General features: G+C 43.4%; 2 protein-coding genes across 4 annotated transcripts in view; one reads left to right on the top strand and one right to left on the bottom strand.

Moving 5' to 3' along the window:
• Window positions 1–2,375, top strand: part of sh3bp1 (SH3-domain binding protein 1) — a 13,616-nt gene extending 11,241 nt beyond the window's left edge. For all 3 annotated transcript variants that reach the window (XM_061756064.1, XM_061756066.1, XM_061756065.1), the window contains one exon: window positions 1,626–2,375. In XM_061756064.1, coding sequence (XP_061612048.1) covers window positions 1,626–1,900 — 275 coding nt within the window. In that variant the 3' untranslated portion in view covers window positions 1,901–2,375. The remainder of the gene's footprint in view (window positions 1–1,625) is intronic.
• Window positions 2,373–25,939, bottom strand: cdc42ep1a (CDC42 effector protein (Rho GTPase binding) 1a). The gene is made up of 3 exons (XM_061756067.1): window positions 25,728–25,939; window positions 9,927–10,801; window positions 2,373–4,753 (listed from the first exon to the last, which is right to left on the bottom strand). The coding sequence occupies exons 2-3, from the start codon at window positions 10,396–10,398 to the stop codon at window positions 4,071–4,073; spliced, it is 1,155 nt and encodes a 384-aa protein (XP_061612051.1). The 5' UTR covers window positions 10,399–10,801; window positions 25,728–25,939; the 3' UTR covers window positions 2,373–4,070.

The following is a 25,939-nucleotide window of genomic DNA, read 5'->3' as shown; positions in this document are numbered from 1 at the left end:
ATTGAACCCAGGTCCTCAGAACTGTGAGGCTGACGCTCTAACCAGTCGGCCACCGTGCCGCCTGACCCAGAATCCACAATCATATTTCTTTCACTGGTTGCTGTTGAGCACAGAGATCGAGTTCAACCCATTTTTCGTGTTTCTCTATTGTGTAAAGTCTTGACATCCAGTGTTTTCCTCTCACAAGTGAAGTGAGTGCAAGTCTACGAGGGGAAGATAAATACACGTCTCATGATTTAAGGAAACAGGAAGTTTCGCACTACCCACCAAGATAACACCCACTCGGGTCATGCGTCATCTTGCATATTGTTCTAACCACGATGGGATGTGCCCTTCAGGTCGCAGTACTTTCCCTCAAGTACTGCCTTATACTTCATTTGGTGTCATCACAGCTCTTTTGCAAGGTGTTCTACATCTCTTGTGTAGCAAAATAAGGCCACTTTGCAAATTCATGCACAATTAAATAGAGTATTATTTGAGTAATCCAAAACCTGAGACATTATGTGGCGGCACGGTGGACAACTAGTTAGCACATCTGCCTCACAGTTCTGAGGACCGGGGTTCAAATCCCGGCCTCGCCTGTGTGGAGTTTGCATGTTCTCCCCGTGCCTGCGTGGGTTTTCTCCGGGTCCTCCGGTTTTCCCCCACATCCCAAAAACATAGTCAAAAAGTCACTGTACGCTTGAGAAAAGATTCGTCACTTTTGTGACACTCGAGAAGTTTCAAACAAGCTTCAAAACGGACCGCCTTGTGCGCATCTGAGTTTTTGGGAAGCCACCTGGCACAAACCTTTGCCAAGCCTAGCTTTCACAATTTTTGCAGCACTTCCATGACTCAGCGATGCCATCAACGACTGTACGATCTTCTATGATCTGTGCCTTGTCTCTAGCACTGTTCCCACAATTAACAGCTGAAGATGGTCTGCCGCTCCTTTGCTTGTCACAAGGTTACTCAAAGCAGGCTCTTGTTCTTCACCTTTGGTCCTGGACACCCACTTTTTGACTGTGCTGTAGCCCACTGCAGAATCCCCATACACATCCAGGCGTCCCACAATGTCATTTCCAAAATGGGAAAATCCGAAAAAGACCGGCATAAACAAAACTTTTTCTATATAAACCTTCAAACAAGTATTTAAACTACAAACATTTAACTTTTCTGGGAAAAAAAATAATTATTGGTATCTTAAATTAAATTGGGCTCATTACTTTCTGACTGCCTCTCGTATACATCTCGTTTATATATGCTATATTGGACATATCTCTCGTTGTAGAAGCACGATGCCTGCCTCACAGTCGAGGGGTTCTGCGCTCCAATCTCTCCTCGCCCGCCGTTGTCTAAAAATATGCTTCTTAGGTTAATTAATTTTCCAGAGGTGATTGTGCGCATCAATGGCTGTTGGTCAATATGTGCCATGTACCTCTCCTCTTGCCCAAACTTGATGGATAGATGGATGGATGTTATGATATTTTGAATGAATACCCCTATTACAGTGTCAATACAAATAGAGCAATATTATTTTTATCGAGGCAGAATTTCCAAATTTGTAATCTAGACGTGCTTGTATGAGCAGGTAACCTCAGAAATTGTCCATTCAGCTCACAATCTGTACACTCTCTTATATGCAGCAAAGAGGAGCATCAGTGTGAGAAAAGCCAATGAAACTAGCGAGCCGTTGACAGTTCACTACAGCAAGACCAAAGCGCCGGTGCCGCCAAAGCCGCGGGCCCCTCCGGCACCCGCAGCGACAGACGGGAACCAGGTGACACGTCCGCCACCTCCAACTCGGCCGGTTGGTCTCAAAAAGCCGCCGATTAAAAAGTCTGGACTTAAAGCCCCCAGTTGCCCTCCGCCGCTTCCGCCAGCGTTACTGTCCAAACAGGCTCCTTCAATAGCACAGTAAGATGAGAGCCACACTATATGGACTAAAGCTTTGACACATAGTCAATATTTAATTGGCATAAATCCTCATACCAAGACATTGTGAACAATTCTATGCTTCCGACTCATGGAAACACTTGCCCTTTCATGTAAGCTCCATCAAGGCAATGTTGGCTTAGTGTGGAAGAACATGATAAACCTCAACCCCACCAAACACCTTTTGGTATGAGCTCAGGACCAACATGATCTCACGGGTCTTCTTCTGGATAAATGGACAAACATTAACTTTTATATTAACTTCCATTCCATTCCAATAGGAAGGTGTAATGATTAAGAGACCCAATACTTTTGTCCACAGTGTGTGTTTGCGTAATGTAAGCTTAGCTTGCTTGCCATTTGTCCAAATTCTTTCACTGAAAAACTGTATTTATTTTTCACCCACTGCAGTCATTTATTTCCAGAGAGCAAATAAAACCACACGTGTAAGATAAACGTCATTTCCAAGCCTTTATGTTGAATATTCACTATGCTTTTTGATGGTTGTGACCTTACGATACAACGTCCCCAAATGATAGCATTTTTATTTACAATTACTAACATCATAGTGTGTCATTGGAATTGACATACAGTATAAGGTGGGACTGCACTGTGTTCTGAAGGTGCTAGTAAGTACAGTACATGTTTATAGGGGAGTCAGATGATATTTTCATGGACATTTGAAGGCAATAACGTAGATATTATAATTTGTCTATTAAAAAAACAGAAGTCCTCGTTAAAGGTGCACAGGGTTTATACAAAATCTCTGCAGCATTAAAGGAACGATTACATAGTACAGCCTATACTGTAGTTGATAACACCAAATACTGGTGTTATTGGTCATATTTCTCAATTTGTGTAATGCGATAACACTATATAAAAATCCACAAGATTTTAAGGCTTGCGCTTACCATTCTCATTCATGTCAAGGTAAGTCTTCACTAAAATGACTTTAAATGTTCTTGACTGAAGTTAAACCTGAGACACATGACATGAGTATGCTGAGTATGCGGACCAACCTCCAGGAACCTTCTATTTTGTTTCCATGTCTGTTATTGATGGCTGTTTTGAGAGGCCATCTCAGTGCAGCAAGCACAGCACACATACTGCTAGGTTGTCGTCCTCTCATACAGGAGGAAGTATTGAGTATAAAGTGAATGGCAGGACTTCTTCGTTGAGTAACATTAGTGTTTCCTGTTTTGCTTAATCCTTTGTGGAAGTGTTGTTTGGTTCGAGCCTCAGTTCAACACAGTACTCCCAAAAAGTTTAGGATATAGGGCTTTTGGGTGACATTTCAGAATAGACCTAAAATGCACTACAAGGTGAACATAATTTGACTTCCTCTAACCTTTTGATGTCAGCTCCTTGTTAGAGTACAGCAACTTGCGCAAAAAGTAGTGAACTATTCAACAGTTGGACATTCAAAAAAATTTAGAGGTCAAATTAAGTTTTAGGAGGGGCAAATTAAAAAATAGCAGATATCCACAAGTAATTGATACCCCTCAAAAGGTTTATAATCGCCTACAGATGCCACAAGATGGTGGCAAGGCACTACTTTTGTCAAAATGAAGCTCCTCAATCAACTTCAACATATTTCCTTTTTCACCAAGAAACCACAAAATTGCGACAAGCACTACTTTTGTTCCATTGAAGCGCCTCAGTCAACTTCAACATAGTTCCTTGGCACCAAGATGCCACAAAATGGCATCAAAGCACTACTTTTGTCTAAATGAGGCTCCTCAATGAACTTCAACATAGTTCATTGGCACCAAGATACTACAAGATGGCACCAAAATCATGCTTTTATTTCTTCGGCCTGAGCACATAAACAGTGAATAGTGAGTTACAGCGACTAGGAGGGGGTTCATTTTTAGTGCATTTTACCTTCATCCTGCAATGTCACCCGCTGGCTGAATATCCTGAACTTTACGTGAATAGTGTATATTGAAAATATGCGAGTCCTCATTTTAGATCCATTTGTTGCAAAAATTAATTATTGCACCATCAGTGGGAAAAAATAGGGATCCAATATCATGAACCTTAAAGAATAATTTTCTGTTTGAGTTTCATTGTTGATTGTTTGCTTATTGGATTAGAATTACAGAAAAATCACATCGTATATTTGCTAATGATTTTTAGTTTCATGTGAAAACAGCTCAGACTTTGATTTCATCATCGTCATCATCTGTGTAGCTGTAGGATATTTTCTTCATCATCTCCGAATCGACCGGCTCCATCCTGTTGTGACCACCGTAATGGCGTGCGAGCACATCCGCGGCACTCTGGAAGCGCTCACTTTCCATTCTCACTGCTAATTTCGCTCGCTCAGGTGAGACTTCCTTCAGCGTGTCAGGTAGTTTCGCGGACATCCCGACTCCGTTCACCTCATTGGCGCTCCCCTCGTCGTCATCCCATTCCGCCCCCTGTGGACCCTTCCCGCCTGCGCAGTCCTCTCTCAGCAGGGAGTCCACATAAGAGATAGTAGCCGAGTCCATCTCTGATCCTTCATTGGCGAGCCCCGACGGCGACCCCGTCTCGTCTCTCTCCCAGGTGTGACTGTCGCCGTCCAGTAGGCCGAACACCTCGCTCATGAGGGAGGGGCCCAGGTCGAAGTTGAAGGTGTCCAGGGAGGTGAGGGAGGCGAAGGAGCTGGAAAAGGCGGTTGATTTGGGGTCCAAGGTCACAACGGCAGAAGAGCGGGTGGTCAAGATGGCGTCGGAGGGGTCGGTCAGAGAGCCGCGATGCACGTTGGTCAAGTACGGGACGGGGTTGGAGATGGAGGGCTGTTGACGCTCAGAGCGCGACAGACGAGGGAGTGTAACGAAGCCAGACTCCAAACCTGAAGAGGACACACACATTACACATTCATATTAGGTCAAAAGATTATTATTATTATTTTTTTAATTTATTTATTTTAATTGCAATTTGTTAGTGACATCATGCTCTGAGATCGTTAACATTAAAACGAAACATTATTTATAATAAGAAGAAAGTTTTTCGACATAGAGCTGTCGCTTGGTCGACTATCTTTTGTTTGTCTTGAGATACAAGCCAAAAAATGAAGATACAAGTGCACTTCACTCCCCTAACGCTAGGTGGAGGCAGCAAACTTCACGACAACCGGCCACCATCAATTAAGACTACCCCACAGAAGACCAAAGAAGGACAATACATGAGATAACAGTCATGCTTTGTTCTTGCATTTTGTGTTTGCAGGTTATGTGGAGAGCAAATGTTACTGCTGTGTGTTTTTATACAGTACAGTACTTTTGAGTGTCATCTTATAAACACTTATACACATTTTCACATTGCTCAATGACTCCATACTCATGTTTTTTATGTCCTAAATGTGTATTGTGTCTCAGTGGCTGTTTGTTGCCATAATAGAGTGGCTCCAACTATCAGAGACAAATTCCTTGTGTGTCTTGTAACATACTTGGTCAATAAATCTGATTCTGACTGCGATTCTGATAACAATTCAGTTATTGACTCTTAGTGAAGAAATTCACACATGCGGATCTATGATGATTTACAGCTTTGTTCTGACTCATGGTGGAAGGCTATACAGTACAGTGGACACCCGCATTCTCTAGATTCAGATTCATCTAGGCACGGATTTTTAAAAATGATTATTTTTAAAATTGTAATATTTTTTTAAATTTGAATTTCTCCAGGCGGCACGTCGGACGACTGGTTAGAGCGTCAGCCTCACAGTTCTGAGGACCAGGGTTCAATCCCCGGCCCCGCCTGTGTGGAGTTTGCATGTTCTCCCCGTGCCTGCTTGGGTTTTCTCCGGGCACTCCGGTTTCCTCCCACTTCCCAAAAACATGCATTAATTGGAGACTCTAAATTGCCCGTAGGCATGACTGTGAGTGCGAATGGTTGTTTGTTTGTATGTGCCCTGCGATTGGCTGGCAACCAGTTCAGGGTGTACCCCGCCTCCTGGATGGATGGATGAATTTCTCCACACTCTCAGACATGCACTCAGACTCTTGCAGGACTGTCACAATTTACCCAGTATATCCAACAGGGGGCAGTATAAACCATATCTCGCAATATACTTTGAATCTCCCAACTTCAATAGTTTCCTCTAGGTCTAACTGTAAATCTACTAAAGGCCCCTCCCAGACATATACATATTGATTAAAGGCACATCAAATTGTGTGATATATTCTAAACACTATAATTATCACTTGACAAGACTGAAGTAAAAAAAATAACACTTAAAAACTACATTGACATTAAATGTCATGGATGTACGAACCTACTCTATTAATCCATCCATCCATCCATTTTCTGAGCCGCTTCTCGTCACTAGGGTCACGGGCGTGCTGGAGCCTATACCCCAGCTGTCATCGGGCAGAAGGCAGAGCACATACAAACAAACAACCATTCGCACTCACAGTCACACCTACGGCCAATTTAGAGTCTCCAATTTATGCATGTTTTTGGGATGTGGGAGTAAACCGGAGTGCCCGGAGAAAACCCACGCAGGCACGGGGAGAACATGTAAACTCCACACAGTCGGGGCCGGGGATTGAACCCGGGTCCTCAGAACTGTGAGACTGACGCTCTAACCAGTCGTCCGACGTGCCGCCTACTCTATTAATATTACCTTATAATCATTTGAGACAGACACTAAACAGAACGTGCCGTGTTTGCATTATGGAGTTGTTATTATTTTTTTATGCGGGATTAATGTGTATCACACACACATCCACACGCCGGTAAGATCTGTTAATATGGGTCAGTCAAAGAGACTCCCAACAGTTTATTGCCTGCCCTGTCTGGATGTCTGCCTTTTATCAACGCAAGAGCTGCTGATAATCTGCCAAAGTGACACATAAAGGCATCTGGGGTAAATCTGTCAAAATCTCTGAATAGACCTGATGGATGACTTACTACATACAGCCCTGCACACGGTCGCCCAGTCTTCACAGGGTTTGCAGCAGGGAGCCTGCGTTAACTCGTTTGACCCACACTTGTGTTTCACTGTGTTTAGCAAGCGGGATTTATCGTTTCGTCCCGTCGTAATCATAGGGATTACTCTGGGATTTGGTTGTGTGCATATGACACTTGGAATTTCCAGTGAAGATACACTAGCTTTTTGAAAATGGTGTCTCTCAGATCTTCACTTCTTGTGAGAAAACAAATCAATCTATCATAAACTAGAATGACCCTCAGGAGAATTCCCTCATTGTTCAGTTCAGAACCTCTGGACAACAAACAAAGTGGCCCAGCATTAACTACTTAAAAAATGTAATAAAATGTTGTGAATATGGCTTTCTAACTAAACTGGAAATGTTTCGAGAGCAGTGCTTCCCAACATTTATTGAGCCAAGGCTTGAGATTAGACACAACTCTCATGGCACACCACAAAACAACAATGTCACAAAAAGTGGATTCACGTTAGCTATGTACCTTCTGCCTTCGAGTGGAAGGTCATTGTTCTGCCTGTCACTATATGCCGCTGGCATAGATAGAGGAATAAAGATACATTTATGTTTTTTAAAACATTTTCTTTCAGTTCTGTGAAGAATCACTGATTTAAATGTTCAGTGCGGTTTTTTTTACTCCAGTATAGTACATTTGTTAAATACATGTATTTAACTTAAGTCACTGATGGTGTAGTGGTACACTCGCCTGACTTTGATGCAGGCAGCGTGGGTTCAGTTCCCACTCAGTGACGATGTGAGTGCGAATGGTTGTCCGTGTCTATATGTGCCCTGCGACTGACTGGCGACCAGTTCATGGTGTAGTCCGCCTTTTGCCCGAAGTCAGCTGGGATAGGCTCCAGCGTCCCGTGACCCTAACCAGGATAAGCGGTGTTGAAAATGGATGTATTTAACGTTTAAATTCTATACATTTCCATTTTGTTTTCAAACATGTATTTGGGTACATTTTTGATGACCATTTCTGATGTTTTAATGATGGTCACAATGGACTTGGAGAGCTAGGTATTTTTTAAGGCGGTACGTGATGTAAAAAGTTGAAGAACCACAGTTTTAAAGGAAGTACCTTTCTTCACTTTAAGCTCTGTGGTACTCAACAAATCCTGCAGGGAAACACTTGGCCTTTCAGCAGCTCACTGCTCCACAATGTCCATCTTAATGCATTGGAATTATGTGCTGACACCACAAAAACACAGTAAATGGAAATTCAATTGGGGTCATTTTATTGTGGTGGACCCAAACGGTCTGGTTGAACAGCTCAGCACAGTGGGTGATGCTGATGTTATTTCAATGTGGAAGCGTGTGTTGCTGGGAGGCAGGTAGCGGCGCTGGATGGCTGCAACGCACACACGACTGCAGCAGGAGATCTGTTTTCACCATTTTGAGCCTTAACCTCACCAGACCCTGACAGTATTCACACCTTGTAAAACTGCATTTTGAAAGAGTGAATTTCAAAAAGCTATCTTTCCAGTAAATCCAGACAGTCCGGCGTTGTTATTAATGTGCGGACAGGTCAATTTAACATAATATAATCACTTAATTTAGTGTACACTGTCATTTCATGGTCTGCTTGTGGCCGGGAAGATGAATCCAGTGACTTGATTTGAACCGAATTGCTGCAAACAGACGCCTGCTGCGTGAGTCATCAATGCTGATGAGAGCCCAGAGAATCAACCGCAAAATCAAAACAGTCAGCAGATGTTAAAATGTTCAAGAGAGGAGAGGGAAATTTGTCTTAATAGTTTGTTGTCTTTCCCGTAACCTGAGCCACTGTTAATGTTGAATATTGACTTGGAAAAAAAAGCAGTACAATGGAACCTCTCGGCCAACCACCCCTGAGGTTTGGAATTTGACCAATATTTTGGGGGTAAATGCCTCCAAAGTCACATGACCGTAACATCTATGCTAATTTCTGTTAGCTCGTCTATTGCGTTTGGCATTATATATTAGCATTAAGCTAGCAGACTTGTTGTTTCTGTTTTTTTTTGGTTTGTTTAATTCTCTTTTGTTTAATGTGTTAGTTTTACAGTAAACTTCATCTGGGATGGACAAATAAAAAGCTTGAAACAAGCATGCTTTACCTCTTATTTGGAGAACTGCTAACAAGTCTGTTTGTTTACTCAAAGTGATGTTATGCAATGTCTCCTATTTCTAAACTACGAGAATGGACAGGTAGTAAGGAATACTTTAAAAAGTGTGTTTTGACAAGTTTAAGTGTGTTTTCATAAATTTACTTGTGTTAAAAGCGTGTGAGAGCAGAAAAACTATTAAATGTTTTGTAATATGGTGGCTGTCCGCAAATTTTCACCTATCACGGATGGGTCTGGAATATACTGTATCTTCCCAAAAAGTAACTAGGCTGATATTTAAACTCCAGCGTCACCATATCCTTCGACGAATGTTATTGAAATTAAATTGTTTCACTATCAAGAGCAGCTTGCTTCTTTTTTTACACGAAAATTAAGAATGTTTGAAAGTGAAATGCAGATCCATCTGCAACACTTTGCATTACGTCTTCCCTATTCATCATTAAACCTAAGACTGTTTTATAGTTTTGTTTTTAAAATTGAGAGTTTTTAAACTTATTTTTACATTTTTATAACCTTAACTATGTGAAAATGTTACTTAAGACATTGCCTGTACATTTAATAAAAGTTTGACCATGGAACACATTATTATTTCTAATGGGAAAAATTCTTTTCAAAGCCCAATAAATTATAGGCACACCTACTATTGACCATAGGGGTTCTACATTGTAAGGCCCGACTGATTAATAGGCCGGCCGATATTAGCCTTTTTCAAATTGGCATAAATTGGCCAATTTTTCTCTCTCCTGTAAATTTGAACAAATACTAAAGGGCAAAGTATTTTAAAACAGTCAAATGTTCTTCCTGTAATTCATATATTTATTGTTGTAAGAGTTAAGGGACTAAAAAGGTTTGGTTTTTTTCATTATAAAGTATGTTTTTCTATTTATTCTGCCATATATCGGAATTGGTATCGGAGAAACAAAGAAATCCATATCGGTCGGGCCCTACTACGTTGTAACACCATGCTTACCGTAAGAACTCTTCCTCTCCCCTGGTGTGCTTTGAGAACTGGGGAAGAGCACCTTTGTGGTGGTGCTTCCACTATACATGTCCACGTCCAGCCTTGGAAGGGAGACGGCATTCTTGATGATGGGAGAAATGGGCGGAGGAGGCAGTGACACGTCCTTGGATCCTTCTCTGGTTCTGTTGTCAGAGCCCCTCCTGATTTGTCGGATTGTCCTGGAGAAAAACGCCCCGAGTTTGTTGTCGGGGGTGGACATGGAGTCCGTTTCCCCGTTGCCCCCGTTTGACGAGCCGCCGTGGTTGCTAAGGAAGGAGGTGTCTCCGAACACATCGCCGCCACGGCCGACGTGCATCGTATGGCGAAAGTCGCCCAACGGGGGGCTGATCATGTCCACCGTGAGGTCGGGTTTAAAACGCCGTTTGCTGTGAGAGTGTGTCACCAGACCTTTAAGGCCTGAGAGCTTTTCCTGGAGATTCATGCTCAAACAGCTCAAAAATGTTCCGTTAACCCTGAAACTATATGGAAAGTAAGACTTCAGTTCACCTCAACACTTAGTTACCCCAAGTTCTGAAAACATGTAATCTAAATGACTAAAAAGCCGAGGCCCGCAGCACCAAATACTTCAGTGGAATATTATCTATGTTTATCATGTGCAAGCCAAAGTCTGTCCCACTCTTCGCCGGTCATCGTTATGCAGTGCTGGCAGAATCAAACCAACATAAATTGCACAGAACACTGTGCAGTTGTGTCCCTGGCAGAAGCCGGGCCAGTTGGAGTGCAGTCAAGTCCCTGGTTTCCCTCGCTTTGGCTTTGTCGACATCAGCTCCGAAGTAGGTCCAAGTCCAGCTGCAAATGCTTCTGTGGTTGCACCGTGGAAGAGTCTACAGAGAGTAAAAACAGGGAGAGAAGGTCTATCTTTAAAATGGAGGCCGGAGAAAGAAATGGATGACATTAGGAGTTTGTGTTGTGGTAGTTGAGAAGATTCAGGGAGAGACCACGACACTTCCTCAGAAGTCACAACAGTATTCATCAAAGGAGGAAAAAGTACTCACACTCGGTAGAAATACAGACACTCGTTGGAAAAAAAGACTGGTAAAAATAGAAGTATTGATTCACTGATCTTTTACTTATAAGGGTAAAAAAGTACAGACTAATACGTACTCAGTAAAAAAAGTAAAAATGATTTTTTTTTTTACCTTCAATTATGATAACTGGGTACAGTGGGGAAAAAAATTCCCTGTACACACATTAGTTACTCTATTATTATTTTCCATAGTCCTCGTCCTGAGAAGAAAAAAACAAAATTAAATGAAAAATATATTAAATTGTTCAGATTAGACAATTTTGCAACCCCAAAATCAACGTATTCGACACGAATAGCGCTGCTGTTGTGAAATACAGGCATTTTAAGAAGTATTCTACAGATTATGCCATTGATGAATCCTGTAATCGGATAAATACTGATTTTGTCTTCATGAACATCAATACCAACATAATACAATAACAAAGTGTATGTGAGGTGCAAGTATTATTTTTGTCCACTTGGGGTTGCCATCTTTACGTTCTCCAGTGTAGTATCTGTGACTTTGTGTGTGTGTGGGTTCAAAAAGCAGGGCATGGCCAGGTGAGTGATGTGTGTGTCAGCTAATGAGAGTGTAGTTGGCTGTTGTTGGCTCAGGTTAGCGGCTGGCTGTTAACTGGCTAAACGTTAGCTAATCTGCTTTCTTTAATTCAATAATGTGATTGCCCCGGCGGCTTTGTCGAACCTTGACTACTTTACATTACAATACGTTGTAACTAGCAGTAGTAGGCTATATTAAATTAGCTAATAATGTTTACGTTACCCTGTGTTGATTATTGTAGACGTTGTTGTGTAAGTCAGTTCTACATTACCCTAGACACATTGAACTTTGTTTTATATATATATATTTTTTAAAATCTGAAATAATACCACATTTTGGACATTCTCTGTGTTTTATGGACTGTTTCCTCCTGACTTGCCGGCATCACGGCAACTTATTATTACACAGGTTGGCGTGTGCGTTGTAGTAACATTAGTCCCTGTGGAAAAATGATCCCTGAAGAGATTTAACATCAACCTTTTTTGTAATTGAATTATTCGAACCAAACCATTCTTGGAGCCGACAAAATCAAACAATTCTCTGAATCTGTTGCATCATCGTCAGTAATGCGCCCCGGTTCACGTTCCTCCATTTCACTGCGGTCTTCTTTTTTTTCCAACTTAGAAGTCCCCAAGATCTCAGTCAATCAAGAGCTCAACCACTGTTGACCTTATCTCTATTTCCGTCTTTTGGGTGTTTCTTTATGTTGTGTCATCAGAAAAATACATACTCAAGTAAAGTACTAAGAAAGTACCTGAAAAATATACTGAAGTACAGGAACAAAGTATTTATACTTCATTACATCCCACCACTGTTTTGTTTTTTGTGTGTGTATATATATTCACTGCATGTTGTCTTTGTAGGATTCTGTGCTCTAAATTTCGACTAGTCTGGAAGAAACTATATTTACACCATGTCATTGTGTTGTGCATAAAAGTCTAGAAGTCTGCTTCTTGAATGCAATAAAAACTTGCAGGGTAATTCTTCTTCTACGTCATGTTTTACCTGTCCTAAACATTACCCAAAGGAGTTAGCTTTTGGCCCATTTGTCACGCTTAGACAGTTTTATATCGTTCGTGTGTACGAAATTGTTCTTTTCTCACGATCTGTTCTTTGCCAGCAGCAGTAATGGATAGCCAATTCCTAAATATTTTGATAACATAAGAGCCCTGACAAGCCCCTCTGGTTCTCTTTAAACATCTCTTGCACAGCAGCAGCTTCAGTCGGGCCTCCTACACATGCATGGTCCCGTCTGGCTTCATTAATGACCTGCTTTGGTGCATGCGATGGGGATTGCGTCAGGTCCAAGGCAGTCTTTCTAGTTTGCCGCTGACCGCAGTCACCAAGCCCTATGCTCCACTTCCCCTGGACTGGCATTTTAAGAGGGGCATCTGGAAGCTGAGCGGGAGGAAACACGCCACATACCAGGGTTGAGCGGAGCCATATCAACCCTTGCGAAAGAAAAAAGGGACACATGTTGAAGCAGAGAGGGCATGGGTCTACAGGGAGCTGGTGCACATTCCCATGAACTGAACTGAACTGACATTCACAGAATAAAAAGGCAGGAAAAATGTCCCTATCAAGGTTTAATAAGGAGTGATAACCCACTGGATTACAGGAACACACATGGGGTTGTGAATTACCCTGACTGTGATTTTACGGAGAGCTGTGATGTATCGTCTCTGCTTGTAATCCATTTGGGCGACGTTTGACCACAGCACAGAGGCGGTTGGTTGCTCCATTGCTTCGGACTACCCCAGGCCAAATACCGCCTGTTCTCATTTGTACTTGTTTATGTGTTTGCAGGGTCGCATAAACACACTTTTGGGTGTCAGATAAATATCCTGTTAAGAACCACCAGGCTGTAAAAACATACGGTAATAAGTTTAATGCTATAATCCTTGTGGCGGTCTGCCTGAGGGAACGGGGGGCTTTGACATACCCTAGATAATCCTTTAAATTGTCATATCTCGTACCCCTAAATATGCATGTCTCTCTGGCAGAGGTCTGGCTACTTTGGCTCCTGAAGGTAAAATCAGAAAAAGACACAGAGTTGGAAAGGAAATGGAAGCGGCATCAGATTGCACTTTTTAAATGTAGTATATATTTAATGCAGGGCAGTGATTGAAATGCTGATTTGATGTGTAGAAATAGTGGTACCTTGACTTACAAGTGTCCCAACTTAAAAGTTGTTTGACTTATGATTTGGTGGATTTTCTGCTTTGTGTTTTGCGAGCGAACTTCAGATACGCTGCACTCGAGTGAAGTGGGAAAAAAGAGTGAGACAGTCACTGAGGAACTTTCAGCTGTTTAGTGAGCAGATGAAACTGTCAAACACACAAATACAAAATGAAAACACTTGCAAAGTGCATGGAGAAGACGTTCGCCATGAACTAACTGCCAGGTGAATGGCCAACTGGAGTTCCTCACATCACTCACTAAGCCACGCCCTTTAAAAGGCATACGTCAACACACGAATACCACAGTGTCTTTGCTGTACTTTCGGCTTAATTGTACTTTATGAAACCAGTTAATTTCTTTACATTCTGTTTTATTTTGCTTATGTTTTTATATTCTATATAGTCGGACTCGCCTCCACACACACCTTGGGCTCTGGTACCAGTCCTCTCGAGAGGGGTTGGACTCTCTTCCACTCTGGAGTTGCCCACGGTGAGAGGCGCCGAGCAGGTGTGGGTATACTTATTGCCCCCGGGCTCGGCGCCTGTACGTTGGGGTTCACCCCGGTGGACGAGAGGGTAGCCTTCCTCCGCCTTCGGGTGGGGGGACGGGTCCTGACTGTTGTTTGTGCCTATGCACCAAACAGCAGTTCAGAGTACCCACCCTTTTTGGAGTCCTTGGAGGGGGTGCTGGAGAGCGCTCCAGCTGGGGACTCCATTGTTCTGTTGGGGGACTTCAATGCTCACGTGGGCAATGACAGTGAGACCTGGAAGGACGCGATTGGGAGGAACGGCCCCCCCGATCAGAACCCGAGCGGTGTTCTGTTATTGGACTTCTGTGCTCGTCACGGATTGTCCATAACGAACACCATGTTCAAGCATAAGGGTGTCCACAAGTGCACTTGGCACCAGGACACCCTAGGTCGCAGTTCGATGATCGACTTTGTGGTCGTGTCATCGGACTTGCGGCCGCATGTCTTGGACACTCGGGTGAAGAGAGGGGCGGAGCTGTCAACTGATTACCACCTGGTGGTGAGTTGGCTCCGATGGTGGGGGAAGATGCCGGTCCGACGTGGCAGGCCCAAACGTATTGTGAGGGTCTGCTGGGAACGTCTGGAAGAATCCCCTGTCAGAAGGAGTTTCAACTCCCACCTCCGACAGAACTTTGCTCATGTTCCGGGGGTGGCGGGGGACATCGAGTCCGAGTGGACCATGTTCCGCGCCTCCATTGCTGAGGCGGCCGACCGGAGCTGTGGCCGTAAGGTGGTCGGTGCCTGTCGTGGCGGCAATCCCCGAACCCGTTGGTGGACACCAACGGTGAGGGATGCCGTCAAGCTGAAGAAGGAGTCCTATCGGGCCTTTTTGGCCTGTGGGACTCCTGAGGCAGCTGACTCCTGAGGCAGCTGACCAGCTGGCCAAGCGGAATGCAGCTCTGGTGGTCGCTGAAGCAAAAACCCGGGCATGGGAGGAGTTCGGTGAGGCCATGGAGAAAGACTTCCGGACGGCTTCGAGGAAATTCTGGTCCACCATCCGACGTCTCAGGAGAGGAAAGCAGTGCACCACCAACACTGTGTATAGTGGGGATGGGGCGCTGCTGACCTCGACTCGGGACGTTGTGAGTCGGTGGGGAGAATACTTCGAAGACCTCCTCAATTCCACCGACACGCCTTCCCATGGGGAAGCAGAGTGTGGGTTCTCTGAGGCGGGCTCTCCTATCTCTGGGTTTGAGGTCACAGAGGTAGTTAAAAAGCTCCTCGGTGGCAGGGTCCCGGGGGTGGATGAGATTCGCCCGGAGTTCCTAAAGGCTCTGGATGTTGTGGGGCTGTCCTGGTTGACACGGCTCTGCAACATCGCGTGGACATCGGGGACAGTGCCTCTGGATTGCCAGACTGGGGTGGTGGTCCCCCTTTTTAAGAAGGGGGACCGGAGGGTGTGTTCCAACTACAGGGGGATCACACTGCTCAGCCTCCCTGGTAAGGTCTATTCAGGGGTGCTGGAGAGGAGGGTCCGTCTGGAAGTCGAATCTCAGATTCAGGAGGAGCAGTGTGGTTTTCGTCCTGGCCGTGGAAGAGTGGACCAGCTCTAGACCCTCGCCAGGGTCCTCGAGGGTGTATGGGAGTTCGCCCAACCAGTCTACATGTGTTTTGTGGACTTGGAGAAGGCGTTCGACTGTGTCCCTCGGGGAGTCCTGTGGAGAGTGCTTCGGGAGTATGGGGTACCGAACCCCCTGATACGGGCTGTTCGGTCCCTGTACGACCGGAGTCAGAGTTTGGTCCGCATATCCGGCAGTAAGTCGAACTCGTTCCCGGTGAGGGTTGGACTCCGCCAAGGCTGCCCTTTGTCGCCGATTCTGTTCATAACTTTTATGGACAGAATTTCTAGGCGCAGCCGAGGCGTAGAGGGGGTCCGGTTTGGTGGCCTGAGTATTGCATCTCTGCTTTTTGCAGATGATGTGGTTCTGTTGGCTTCATCAAGCCGTGACCTCCAACTCTCATTGGAGCAGTTCGCAGCCGAGTGTGAAGCGGCTGGGATGAGAATCAGCACCTCCAAATCTGAGACCATGGTCCTCAGTCGGAAAAGGGTGGCATGCCTTCTCCAGGTCGGGGATGAGATCCTGCCCCAAGTGGAGGAATTCAAGTATCTTGGGGTCTTGTTCACGAGTGAGGGAAGAATGGAACGTGAGATCGACAGGCGGATTGGTGCAGCGTCTGCAGTGATGCGGACTTTGTATCGGTCCGTTGTGGTAAAGAAAGAGCTAAGCCGAAAGGCGAAGCTCTCAATTTACCGGTCGATCTTCGTTCCTACCCTCACCTATGGTCATGAGCTGTGGGTCGTGACCGAAAGAACAAGATCCCGGATACAAGCGGCCGAAATGAGTTTCCTCCGCAGGGTATCCGGGCTCTCCCTTAGAGATAGGGTGAGAAGCTCGGTCATCCGGGAGGATCTCAGAGTAGAGCCGCTGCTCCTCCGCATTGAGAGGAGCCAGATGAGGTGGCTGGGGCATCTGATTCGGATGCCTCCCGGACGCCTCCCTGGTGAAGTGTTCCGGGCATGTCCCACCGGGAGGAGACCCCGGGGACGACCCAGGACACGCTGGAGAGACTACATCCTTCGGCTGGCCTGGGAACGCCTCGGGATCCCCCCGGAAGAGCTGGATGAAGTGGCTGGGGAGAGGGAAGTCTGGGCGTCCCTGCTGAAGCTACTGCCCCCGCGACCCGACCCGGATAAGCGGTAGCGAATGGATGGATGGATGGATGTTTTTATATTTAGATTTTACAATGCAGCTCTATTTCTCTTTATTAAAACAAATGTCAGAACAAAATTGGGGTGTTTTTTGGGGAGGCTGTAATGGATTAACGGCATTTCAATGGGGAAAATTGATTTTATATTATTTTATATTTCTCCAGTGTGTGTGATGACTGTACGCCAAGAATTATGCCAGGCAATCGTGATGTGAGCAGAAAAAAGAATCCAAGCAAATCTGTCGATCTGTATCGCTGCCAGTGTCACATAATTCATTAACTGAAGTTTATTTCAGTGGTAAATTTTTCTCATGAATCTCAACTCATTTGTGTTTGTAGGATTTATTAGTAAGTGGGCTGTAGTTGGTGGTGGTTGTGGCCTGATCTTTTTTTCTATATAAAATGATAACATCTGTCCACCATTATGTACTAAATGTGTTAGCATGAGCCCCACTTCGATTGCATTGTGAGATATTAGCTACATCTAGCAGGACAAAGTCAAATTCTAATTAAAGGCTCTCTTTGATTTTCAGTGCAAATATGTACAAAAATCACATTATTGCAAAAAGTTTAGTTTTAGTGATAACTAGCAAATATTATAGTCATTATTCTCAGTAGGCTTTACACGATCAGGATTTTTGGGGCTGATCAGCGAGTTTAAAAAACCAATAACCGATCACCAATCCGATCACAAAATGGAGGAATGTGTCTATTTAAATGACCTGTTCGTTTACTGTACATACTTGTGTACTTAATTGCTCAAAAATTATATTTACAATGAATAATATATCTTTGTTCCTCTATTTATGCCAGTGAGGCATAGTGACAGACAGAACAAATGAATGGTCTTCTATTAGATAGCAGGAAGTAAATACAGTAATTAATGTATCCACTTTTTGTGACATTTTTGTTTGTTGGTGTGCCGTGAGATTTTTCAATTGTAAAATATGTTCCTTGGCTCCATAAATTTGGAAATCACTGCTCTAGTCAGATCGTGTATTCTAATCAGTCAGGTCAAACCAACATTACATGACAGAAATAATGGGTGCTAACTTCCATCCATCCATTTTCTGAGCCGCTTCTCCTCACTAGGGTCGCGGGCGTGCTGGAGCCTATCCCAGCTGTCATCGGGCAGGAGGCGGGGTACACCCTGAACTGGTTGCCAGCCAATCGCAGGGCACATACAAACAAACAACCATTCGCACTCACATTCACACCTACGGGCAATTTAGAGTCTCCAATTAATGCATGTTTTTGGGATGTGGGAGGAAACCGGAGTGCCCGGAGAAAACCCACGCAGGTACCGGGAGAACATGCAAACTCCACACAGGTGGAGGCGGGGATTGAACCCGGGTCCTCAGAACTGTGAGGCTGACGCTCTAACCAGTCGTCCACCGTGCCGCGGGTGCTAACTTACTGTAACTAAATTACTTTATTTTTAATTAAATGACTCCACCCACCAAAACTTTAGAGCATGATTCGACAAAACGGCGGCATGTTTACGTCCAACCGTTCGTGCTACGACTAGCTTGCTAGACTACATAACATTTTATTGCCTGCCTCGTGAGCCGTATCGTATTAAAAGTACGTGAACAAGCCTTAAACGAACATCCTGTCCCCTGAGCACTGGTGCCAACAACACGTTTTCTCCCATTTTGTCCTTATAATACAAAGTCGCGGCACTCCACTCTTGTTGTTACTCCCGGTAACGAGTGTATCCGATCACATTTGAGTTGACAAGCTAAAGCCCAATGATCGTAAAAAACGGGATGCGGTGGTATCGGAATACTAGATTTAATTGCAGTAGTCTGACATAGTGCAATCTTGAAAGAGTAAATTTGTCTTGTAGTCTGATCCGGCATTACGTGTTGTCTGTCTCAGACGTGTGGTCTGTTTCACACCCCCCACATGTTATTATTTTTTTTTAAATAACTTTATTGGCCGTCAGATATTTACAGGACTACGCCAAAAGACACGCGACAAGGCTAAAAATAAACTAGCTTTTGGATTCAAATATACTGTGCACGATGGCGACGCGGAGTAAATGTCTTTTGCAGATTATGACATTAAAGCCGATCAGTCGATCAGCATAAAATGCTAATTATCGGCCGATACCGATAAGGCCGATAAAATCGGTGTAAAGTCTAATTCTCAGTAACAACTAACCCTAACCCTGTGCACCAACTAGTACTGGCCTGGCCAACCCGCGGCTCGCGAGCCTCATGCGGCTCTTTAACTAGTTTCATGCGGCTCTTCAGGAGCTGTCACATGACATGCGTCAAAAATGCTTGGCTGGCGCTGTCATTCACTCCCCCTACAGCTAGATGGCACACTGACCATGTAAGCCTGTTTGAGTGACGTCAAACGAGCGACGAGAGAATCTTTGGTGTGACATCATTTGTGTTGTAAACAATTTCCGTCAAGTTACCTCTTGAAATGGCAGGGAAAAAAAGCACAGCCAAACGAAAATATGAAGAAGAACACAGGACGTTTTTGCCAGAGTGGGAGAGTTTATATTTTTTTGTTAAACGTAATGGCTAGCCGATCTGCCTTATATGTCATGCAGCATTAGCGCATTTCAAAGCTTCAAATCTTCAGCGTCACTTCAGCTCACTCCACCCTAACATCGAACAGGAATTTCCAAAAGGGACTGAACTTCGCAAGAACAAGTTGGTCGCTTTGAAAAGCAAGGCAGAAAAGCAGGTGCAGTTTTTCAAAAAATTTAAAAAACACTCGGAGACCGTAACGCTTGCATCATATCAGCTGGCTTGGAACATAGCACGGGCTAAAAAGCCATACAACGAAGGGGACTTCATTAAAAAATGCCTCATTGACGCCTTTGAAATCTTGGCTCCTGGAGACGACAAACTAAAACGGAGCGTATCAGACGTTCAACTGTCCCGCCACAGTGTTAAACGCAGAATATCGGATATTAATACAGCTGTTGAATCACAGTTGCACTCTGACCTTCAAGCATGTGAGTATTTTAGTGTGGCATTGGATGAGAGTTGTGACATACAAGACAACCCTCAGTTGGCAATATTTGCACGGTCTGTGTCAAATGAATGTATGATCAAAGAAGAACTCCTTGATATTGTGCCATTAAAAGACAGAACCCGTGGCATAGATGTGAAAGAAGCAATGATGATTAAAAGATAATGTTCATGTGTACCCATGCGTATGATGTGGCTCTTTGCAGTAACACAGAAAAAAAAGTGGCTCTTAGTCTCTGACTATTTGGCCACCCCTGAACTAGTAGAACAACTAGACCACACTGCTAAAACAACTACATGTTAGTAGTGAGGCAAAACTGTGCACTAGTTGACAAGTGCATGCTACAAGTATTACTACTCTAGTGACATAAAATTCTGCTAGCTAAGATCAAGCACCTCACTGGTAGTACTAGTAGTGTGCAGTTTTAACTAGTGCGTAATTTTGCTTCCAAGTAACTTAGTCATTTTACTAGTGCACCCTAGTTGTTCCACTAGTACACCCTATAGTCATTCTATTAGTGCACAGAAATGTCCTACAGTAGTGAAATAAAAACACTAATCCATAGTTGTTCTACTAGTCCGATCAAATCATTCAGCTAGTGTGCAGAATTGTCCATTTACTTGAATGTGCTTTGTCCTCACTACTAAGACATTACTGCGCACTAGTCCAACAACTAGAGCTCACTAGTACATGTTACTAGTGCGGCAAAACTATTTACTAGTTGAAAACTACATGCTACCAAAGATACTAAAGACATACAATTCTACTCGTTAACATCTAGTGCTTCACTGGTTGTACAACCAGCACACAGATGTTAACTAGTGCACAGTTTTGTCTCACTAGTAACATACAGGGTGGGCCAAAAGTAGGCACTTTTGATTTTTTTTTTCTTCAGGTATTGTGACTTGTGGCCAATTATTAGAGGCAAGAACAAAGAAAGTGTTTGCTAAAGGAAGGAAGGAAGGAAGGAAGGAAGGATGGAGGGAAGGAAGGAAAAACATCACCAGTATGACTGTCATTCTACTAGTGCGCTGAATTGTCTTACTAGTGAGGACAAAAAGCATACTAGAACATGGATTTTAATTTGGATATCAAATACAGTAAATGCTCAAATGAGTCTCCATAGTGTCTTCCTGTTCTTTGAGTACCAAAGTAAGTTTGACAGAAACACATTTGGGAGGACTGTGGTGCTAAATCCTCAACTCTCCTGTAGGTCCACATGAGTGGACTTTGTTAAGCGTCTCTATGTTCATGTCCTTCAGGCTCTAACCCAACTATCCAGGTGAACAAACATACAAGATAAGGCAGCATTTTTTTACACTCACGCTTTGGCTTTCGACTTTCTATTTTCAAACAACACGCTCAGCCTTAATCCAAGCACAACACTTCCTCTTCGCTCGAGAAAACATGTTCAACTCCTCGACAAATATCCAGACTCGCTCTAACGCTCCGCTGTTTATTGTATCTTCTTATAGCTCCACAGCACACGTAATATACTTGTTTCTTTTGATCAGCTTTTCTTCTAGTCACACATTTTTTATTTACAACAGAAGATCCTCAAAGGAAGTTACAACAAGATTTCCAGTTAATTGTGAGAGCAGTGCCGACACAAGCGCAGGACGGCTGTTTCTCAGCTCGAGCTAGGCTGACCCAACAATTTTTTTAAAATGGGTTAAACGCAGCAAAAAAAACAACAATTAAATGGTGAGTTTGGAGTTGTTTTCGGCAGAAAAATATTATTTATCTTGCATGCTTTGTATTGCTCAGTAGTGCTTTCCCAGCCGCTTACGCGTTAATATGACTTTGTCAAGCACAGAGATCAGAATTCAATGGTTCTAAGTCATACATTTCCAAAAGGCCCGGCCACAGAGGTTCCAGTAGTGTGTCCAGCTCACATAATGACAGTATTCTCCTGAGGAATGCTGACGTCGTGAGTTTTTGCCTCACCTGAAGAAGATATAATTTTCTTTGACCATGCCTCGTTTGTCAATACCAAAATGCGTAGCCCAGTTCTGTACTTCCACTTTATGAACAAATGTATTGAGACCTTTTAAGACATGAATTAATCAATCAGGAATTAGGTTAGACTTCTTCGTTCAAACTCAAGGCTCACTAAAGCAAATATGTGTGTTGATGATGAAAATGAGTTCAATCGTACCAAGACATTTTGGACATTACTGTAATTTGCTTCCAACTGTGTGGTAATCATTTTGGCAAGGACCTTTTCTGTCCAAGCATGACTGTGCCAAAGTCCATAAAGACATGCTTGGATGAATTGGGTAGGGAAGAAAGCCTTCAAACACCTTTGAAATGAACTCAAGCATAGATCGTGACTCAGTGTCAGTGACCGCTGATGTCACAAATGTCTTGTCCCCCAGAAACACACCCAACTCTGAGGGGAAGGTGTTATACAGGTTGCTGCAAAAGGGGTACCAGTTGGTGTAATGGCTAGGTGTCCAAACAACTTCATCAGAGATCGTAAATACAGGCCGTCTTATTTCCCTGTTGTCATTTTTCAAACAAGCTACCCAATGATACAGATCACTTTTCAATAATTGCCTAAAGACTCTTATGACTGTTTGCCGTCAAATACCAAAACATGCCTAACTTAGTGCTCAGCAGAGGTGGGCTGAGTTGACAAAAAAATGTAGTCAAGTAACAATCCTGTTACTCGAGAATAATATGACTGTAGTAAAAGTAAAAAGTAGCAATCCAAGTAAATATTAATTGAAAAAACTACTTAAGTACTATGTAACTGGTGAGTAAGTTCTTGTGTGCTGAAATGTCAACATTTTAGGCACACACAGATGACAGTGCATGACATAGTGTTAGTTTATCATAGTTCATAGTTTCTACTTTAAACGTGAGGGCTAGGGGTGTTGTGCCTCTTCTGACTGTGAGATACACACCGTTGTTTAGTCCATTGTTTCTGCTGTGCTTCATGTAAATTAGTCACTATGAAAACTTTGTTTCTAGTAACTTGTTTTTAGACAATTTCCCACTTGTTTTAAGCTCAGTTTTACTTCACATAAGAAGGAAAAAAATGCCAGTGGTGTAAGAACAAAAAAAAAAATTTCCACTTATGTCAAGTAAAAGTGGAAAAAAAACAAGTAACATTTTATGTGCTGAGTCTTATTTTAAGTCTAATCACATTAGTTTGGACAAGAAATAAGACCAATATTCTTGGTAAGATTTTGAAATTTTGCAGTGTGGCTCCATTTGATTGGTGAAATGGAGTCAAATGTCGCTAGTGGTTATGTTAGATTGGTGAAAGAGTCATGTGACAGCCCAAGGCTCAGGATTATTTGACAAACCAAAACAAATCAATCGTCCAAGCAATAATAGATAAAAAAAAGTAGTGAGAAGAATGTTTCTCATCGTTACGGAGTAAAATCTTCTGAATGAAAATACTTAAGTAAAAGTAAAAAGTATGTTGCATTAAAACAACTCTGACAACTACAATTTATCCAAAAAGTTACTTAAGTAAATGTAAAAAAGTAAATTTAATGTGTTACTACCTCCCTCTCGTGTTTACTAACAGTATGATAGTGTTCAGAAGACACCAAAAACCCCAAAAACATTCATAGGCTGTCAGGCACATTCAGTGCCATTACTTCTAAATGTAATGCTATTTTAGCCAATCAAAAACCTGAAGAAAGTCACCTTCAGAAAGTTACAGCAATGGCAAATGGAGGAATCGGAAATCATACGTGTGGATTAGGAGTAGAGTTGCCCTGAATTTAACACATGGGGATGAAGGCACACACTATGTTTTCCAAAGAAAGTATTTTCCAAAAACTGTTTTCAGTAACCTTAAATGCATGCTTGGGAAGGAAAAAAAAAGACCAAAATGCATTTAAAAAATACACTAGAAATTACAGTACCAGTGTTTGTGTGGGAACAGGCTTGACTTGTAACTTGAAACGCAGCATATTCAATTTGTATGGTGCTGAATCATGTTACCTATAGGGAGGGACTTTTGACCATTTGTTGATGACAGACTGACGCTTTCACCAACATCACCATGTGTGGTCAGAAAAATGGTTGGAAATCCAGCGGTGCGAAGACAAATACAGCACCCGGTTTCAAAGTTCGCACCTCTGCAATGGACCCCTTCCTTGTTGCGTCAATCACACTTAAAGGTCAGGGTCCTGCTTCAACGGAATGTCAAACTTAGGTTAAGAAAATGGTAGGCACAGAATAAAGAGGCTGTGGATGAAATCAAATGCTTTGATTTGGGCTGTCTAAGACTCAAGAAGGAAAAAACACATGACACATGTGGCTGAGTTTATACAGAAGCAGCAAATGTCGGATGTCCTGTACGCGCACTGTGTGGAGACACGCTGCTGCTTAAAGACGCACACAATGAGTTCAAACTTGGAACAATCCCACTGTGACACAACTACAGCATATCTCTATTGAGAGATATTCAGCAGCAAGGCAAGCTGGACTTTTCATTGATTGTGCCTGTTTGTCTATTGACTTTCCAGCAAGCGTGCGTCTGTGCACGTGTGTGCGTGCGTGTGTGTATGTGTGTGTGCGTGGGTGGGTGCACGTTTGTGGCATTTCACACAGTGGTCTCCCTCATGTCATTCCAGCAGGTTGTGGGGCTCATAAGGCCACTGCCTCCAACATAGTGCTGCTGTGCTCCCTAATTAAAACACTTCAAGGCCACAAAATGTCCAAAATAAATTCCAATACTGTATACGTCTTCATTATTTTAGGTTATGTTGTAGAACTTACTTGGTAAGCTGATTAAAAGCAAAGCAATTTTCTCACAACAAGTCTGCAGCAAGGGTATAATAGTTATGATATATTCCTGCTGCTGCTGTTGCATAAATATGTCAGCAAGCAGGTTGAGTTTCATGACAGAAGTCCGAGGAAACACTTTTGACATTACTGAAATGGCCACTGGAAACATACTGGCCATTAGCACCACCATCCATCCATCCATCCATTTTCCGAGCCGCTTCTCCTCACTAGGGTCGCGGGCGTGCTGGAGCCTATCCCAGCTATCGTCGGGTAGGAGGCGGGGTACACCCTGAACTGGTTGCCAGCCAATCGCAGGGCACATGCAAACAAACAACCACACCTACGGGCAATTTAGAGTTGTCATTAAACCTACCATGCATTTTTTGGGGATGTGGGAGGGAACCGGAGTGCCCGGAGAAAACCCACGCAGGCACGGTGAGAACATGCAAACTCCACACAGGCGGGGCCAAGGATTTAACCCCGGTCCTCAGAAGTGTGAGGCAGACGCTCTAACCAGTCGTCCACCATGCCGCTGAATTTGCTGGCATACCCGGAGAAAAATCACATAGACGCCATTCAGGAAGACCCGACCTGAGATTCGAATCCAGGACCTCTCGACTGTGAGGCAGATGGGCAAACCACTAGGTCACCGTGCTGCCTATTTCTAAGACTCTGCATTAAAAAGTTATCTTTTTAAAAAAATTTATGCAAAATCACCACACAACAATGATAGCTAGCTAGCTAGATAGATAGATATATAGATAGATGCTAATATTTACTGTTTTTATAAATAGATTACTGCTGTGAAACAGTAACCTATTAAATTTTAGACTTCAAGCCATGAACCTAACATAATTCTGAACTTATACGCCACAGTTAAACCTCATTTGATGTTTCTACACTTCCACAAATGGATGAAATAAATGACGGTTTAATCCTGGCATTTATTAACGTGCACAAAAAGTACCGAGAGGAATCCAACGTGGGTACTTTGCTAATTAACCAAGAATAGTGACTCACCTAAAAACTGGAGAAACACGAAGAAAAGTGACTTTAGTTTCCTAAAAGAATAGAGTTGAAGTTGGTCCGAGAGCGCTGCTTGCTCGACAGAACAGTCCCAGTGGCGTGTGCGTGTGTACAAGCGCTGAAGACGAGGAAAGGGGCGGCCCGTGAGTCCCCCGTCCAGTTCTGCTCCAACCATGGGGTCCCCACCACGCTGATGTCACCTTGTG

The sequence above is a fragment of the Phyllopteryx taeniolatus genome, chromosome 19 (assembly GCF_024500385.1).
Source record: "Phyllopteryx taeniolatus isolate TA_2022b chromosome 19, UOR_Ptae_1.2, whole genome shotgun sequence".
NCBI classification, from domain to species: Eukaryota; Metazoa; Chordata; class Actinopteri; order Syngnathiformes; family Syngnathidae; genus Phyllopteryx; species Phyllopteryx taeniolatus.
The sequence above is the reverse complement of the archived record's forward strand: the minus strand, read 5'-3'. Positions and strand labels throughout refer to the sequence as shown.

Coding starts and splice junctions, on each gene's coding strand:
- cdc42ep1a (XM_061756067.1), bottom strand. CDS start 10,398: ATGAATCTCCAGGAAAAGCTCTCAGGCCTTAAAGGTCTGGTGACACAC. Junction 4,754..9,926: donor GGAGAGGAAGAGTTCTTACG/GTAAGCATGGTG, acceptor TGTCCTCTTCAG/GTTTGGAGTCTGGCTTCGTT.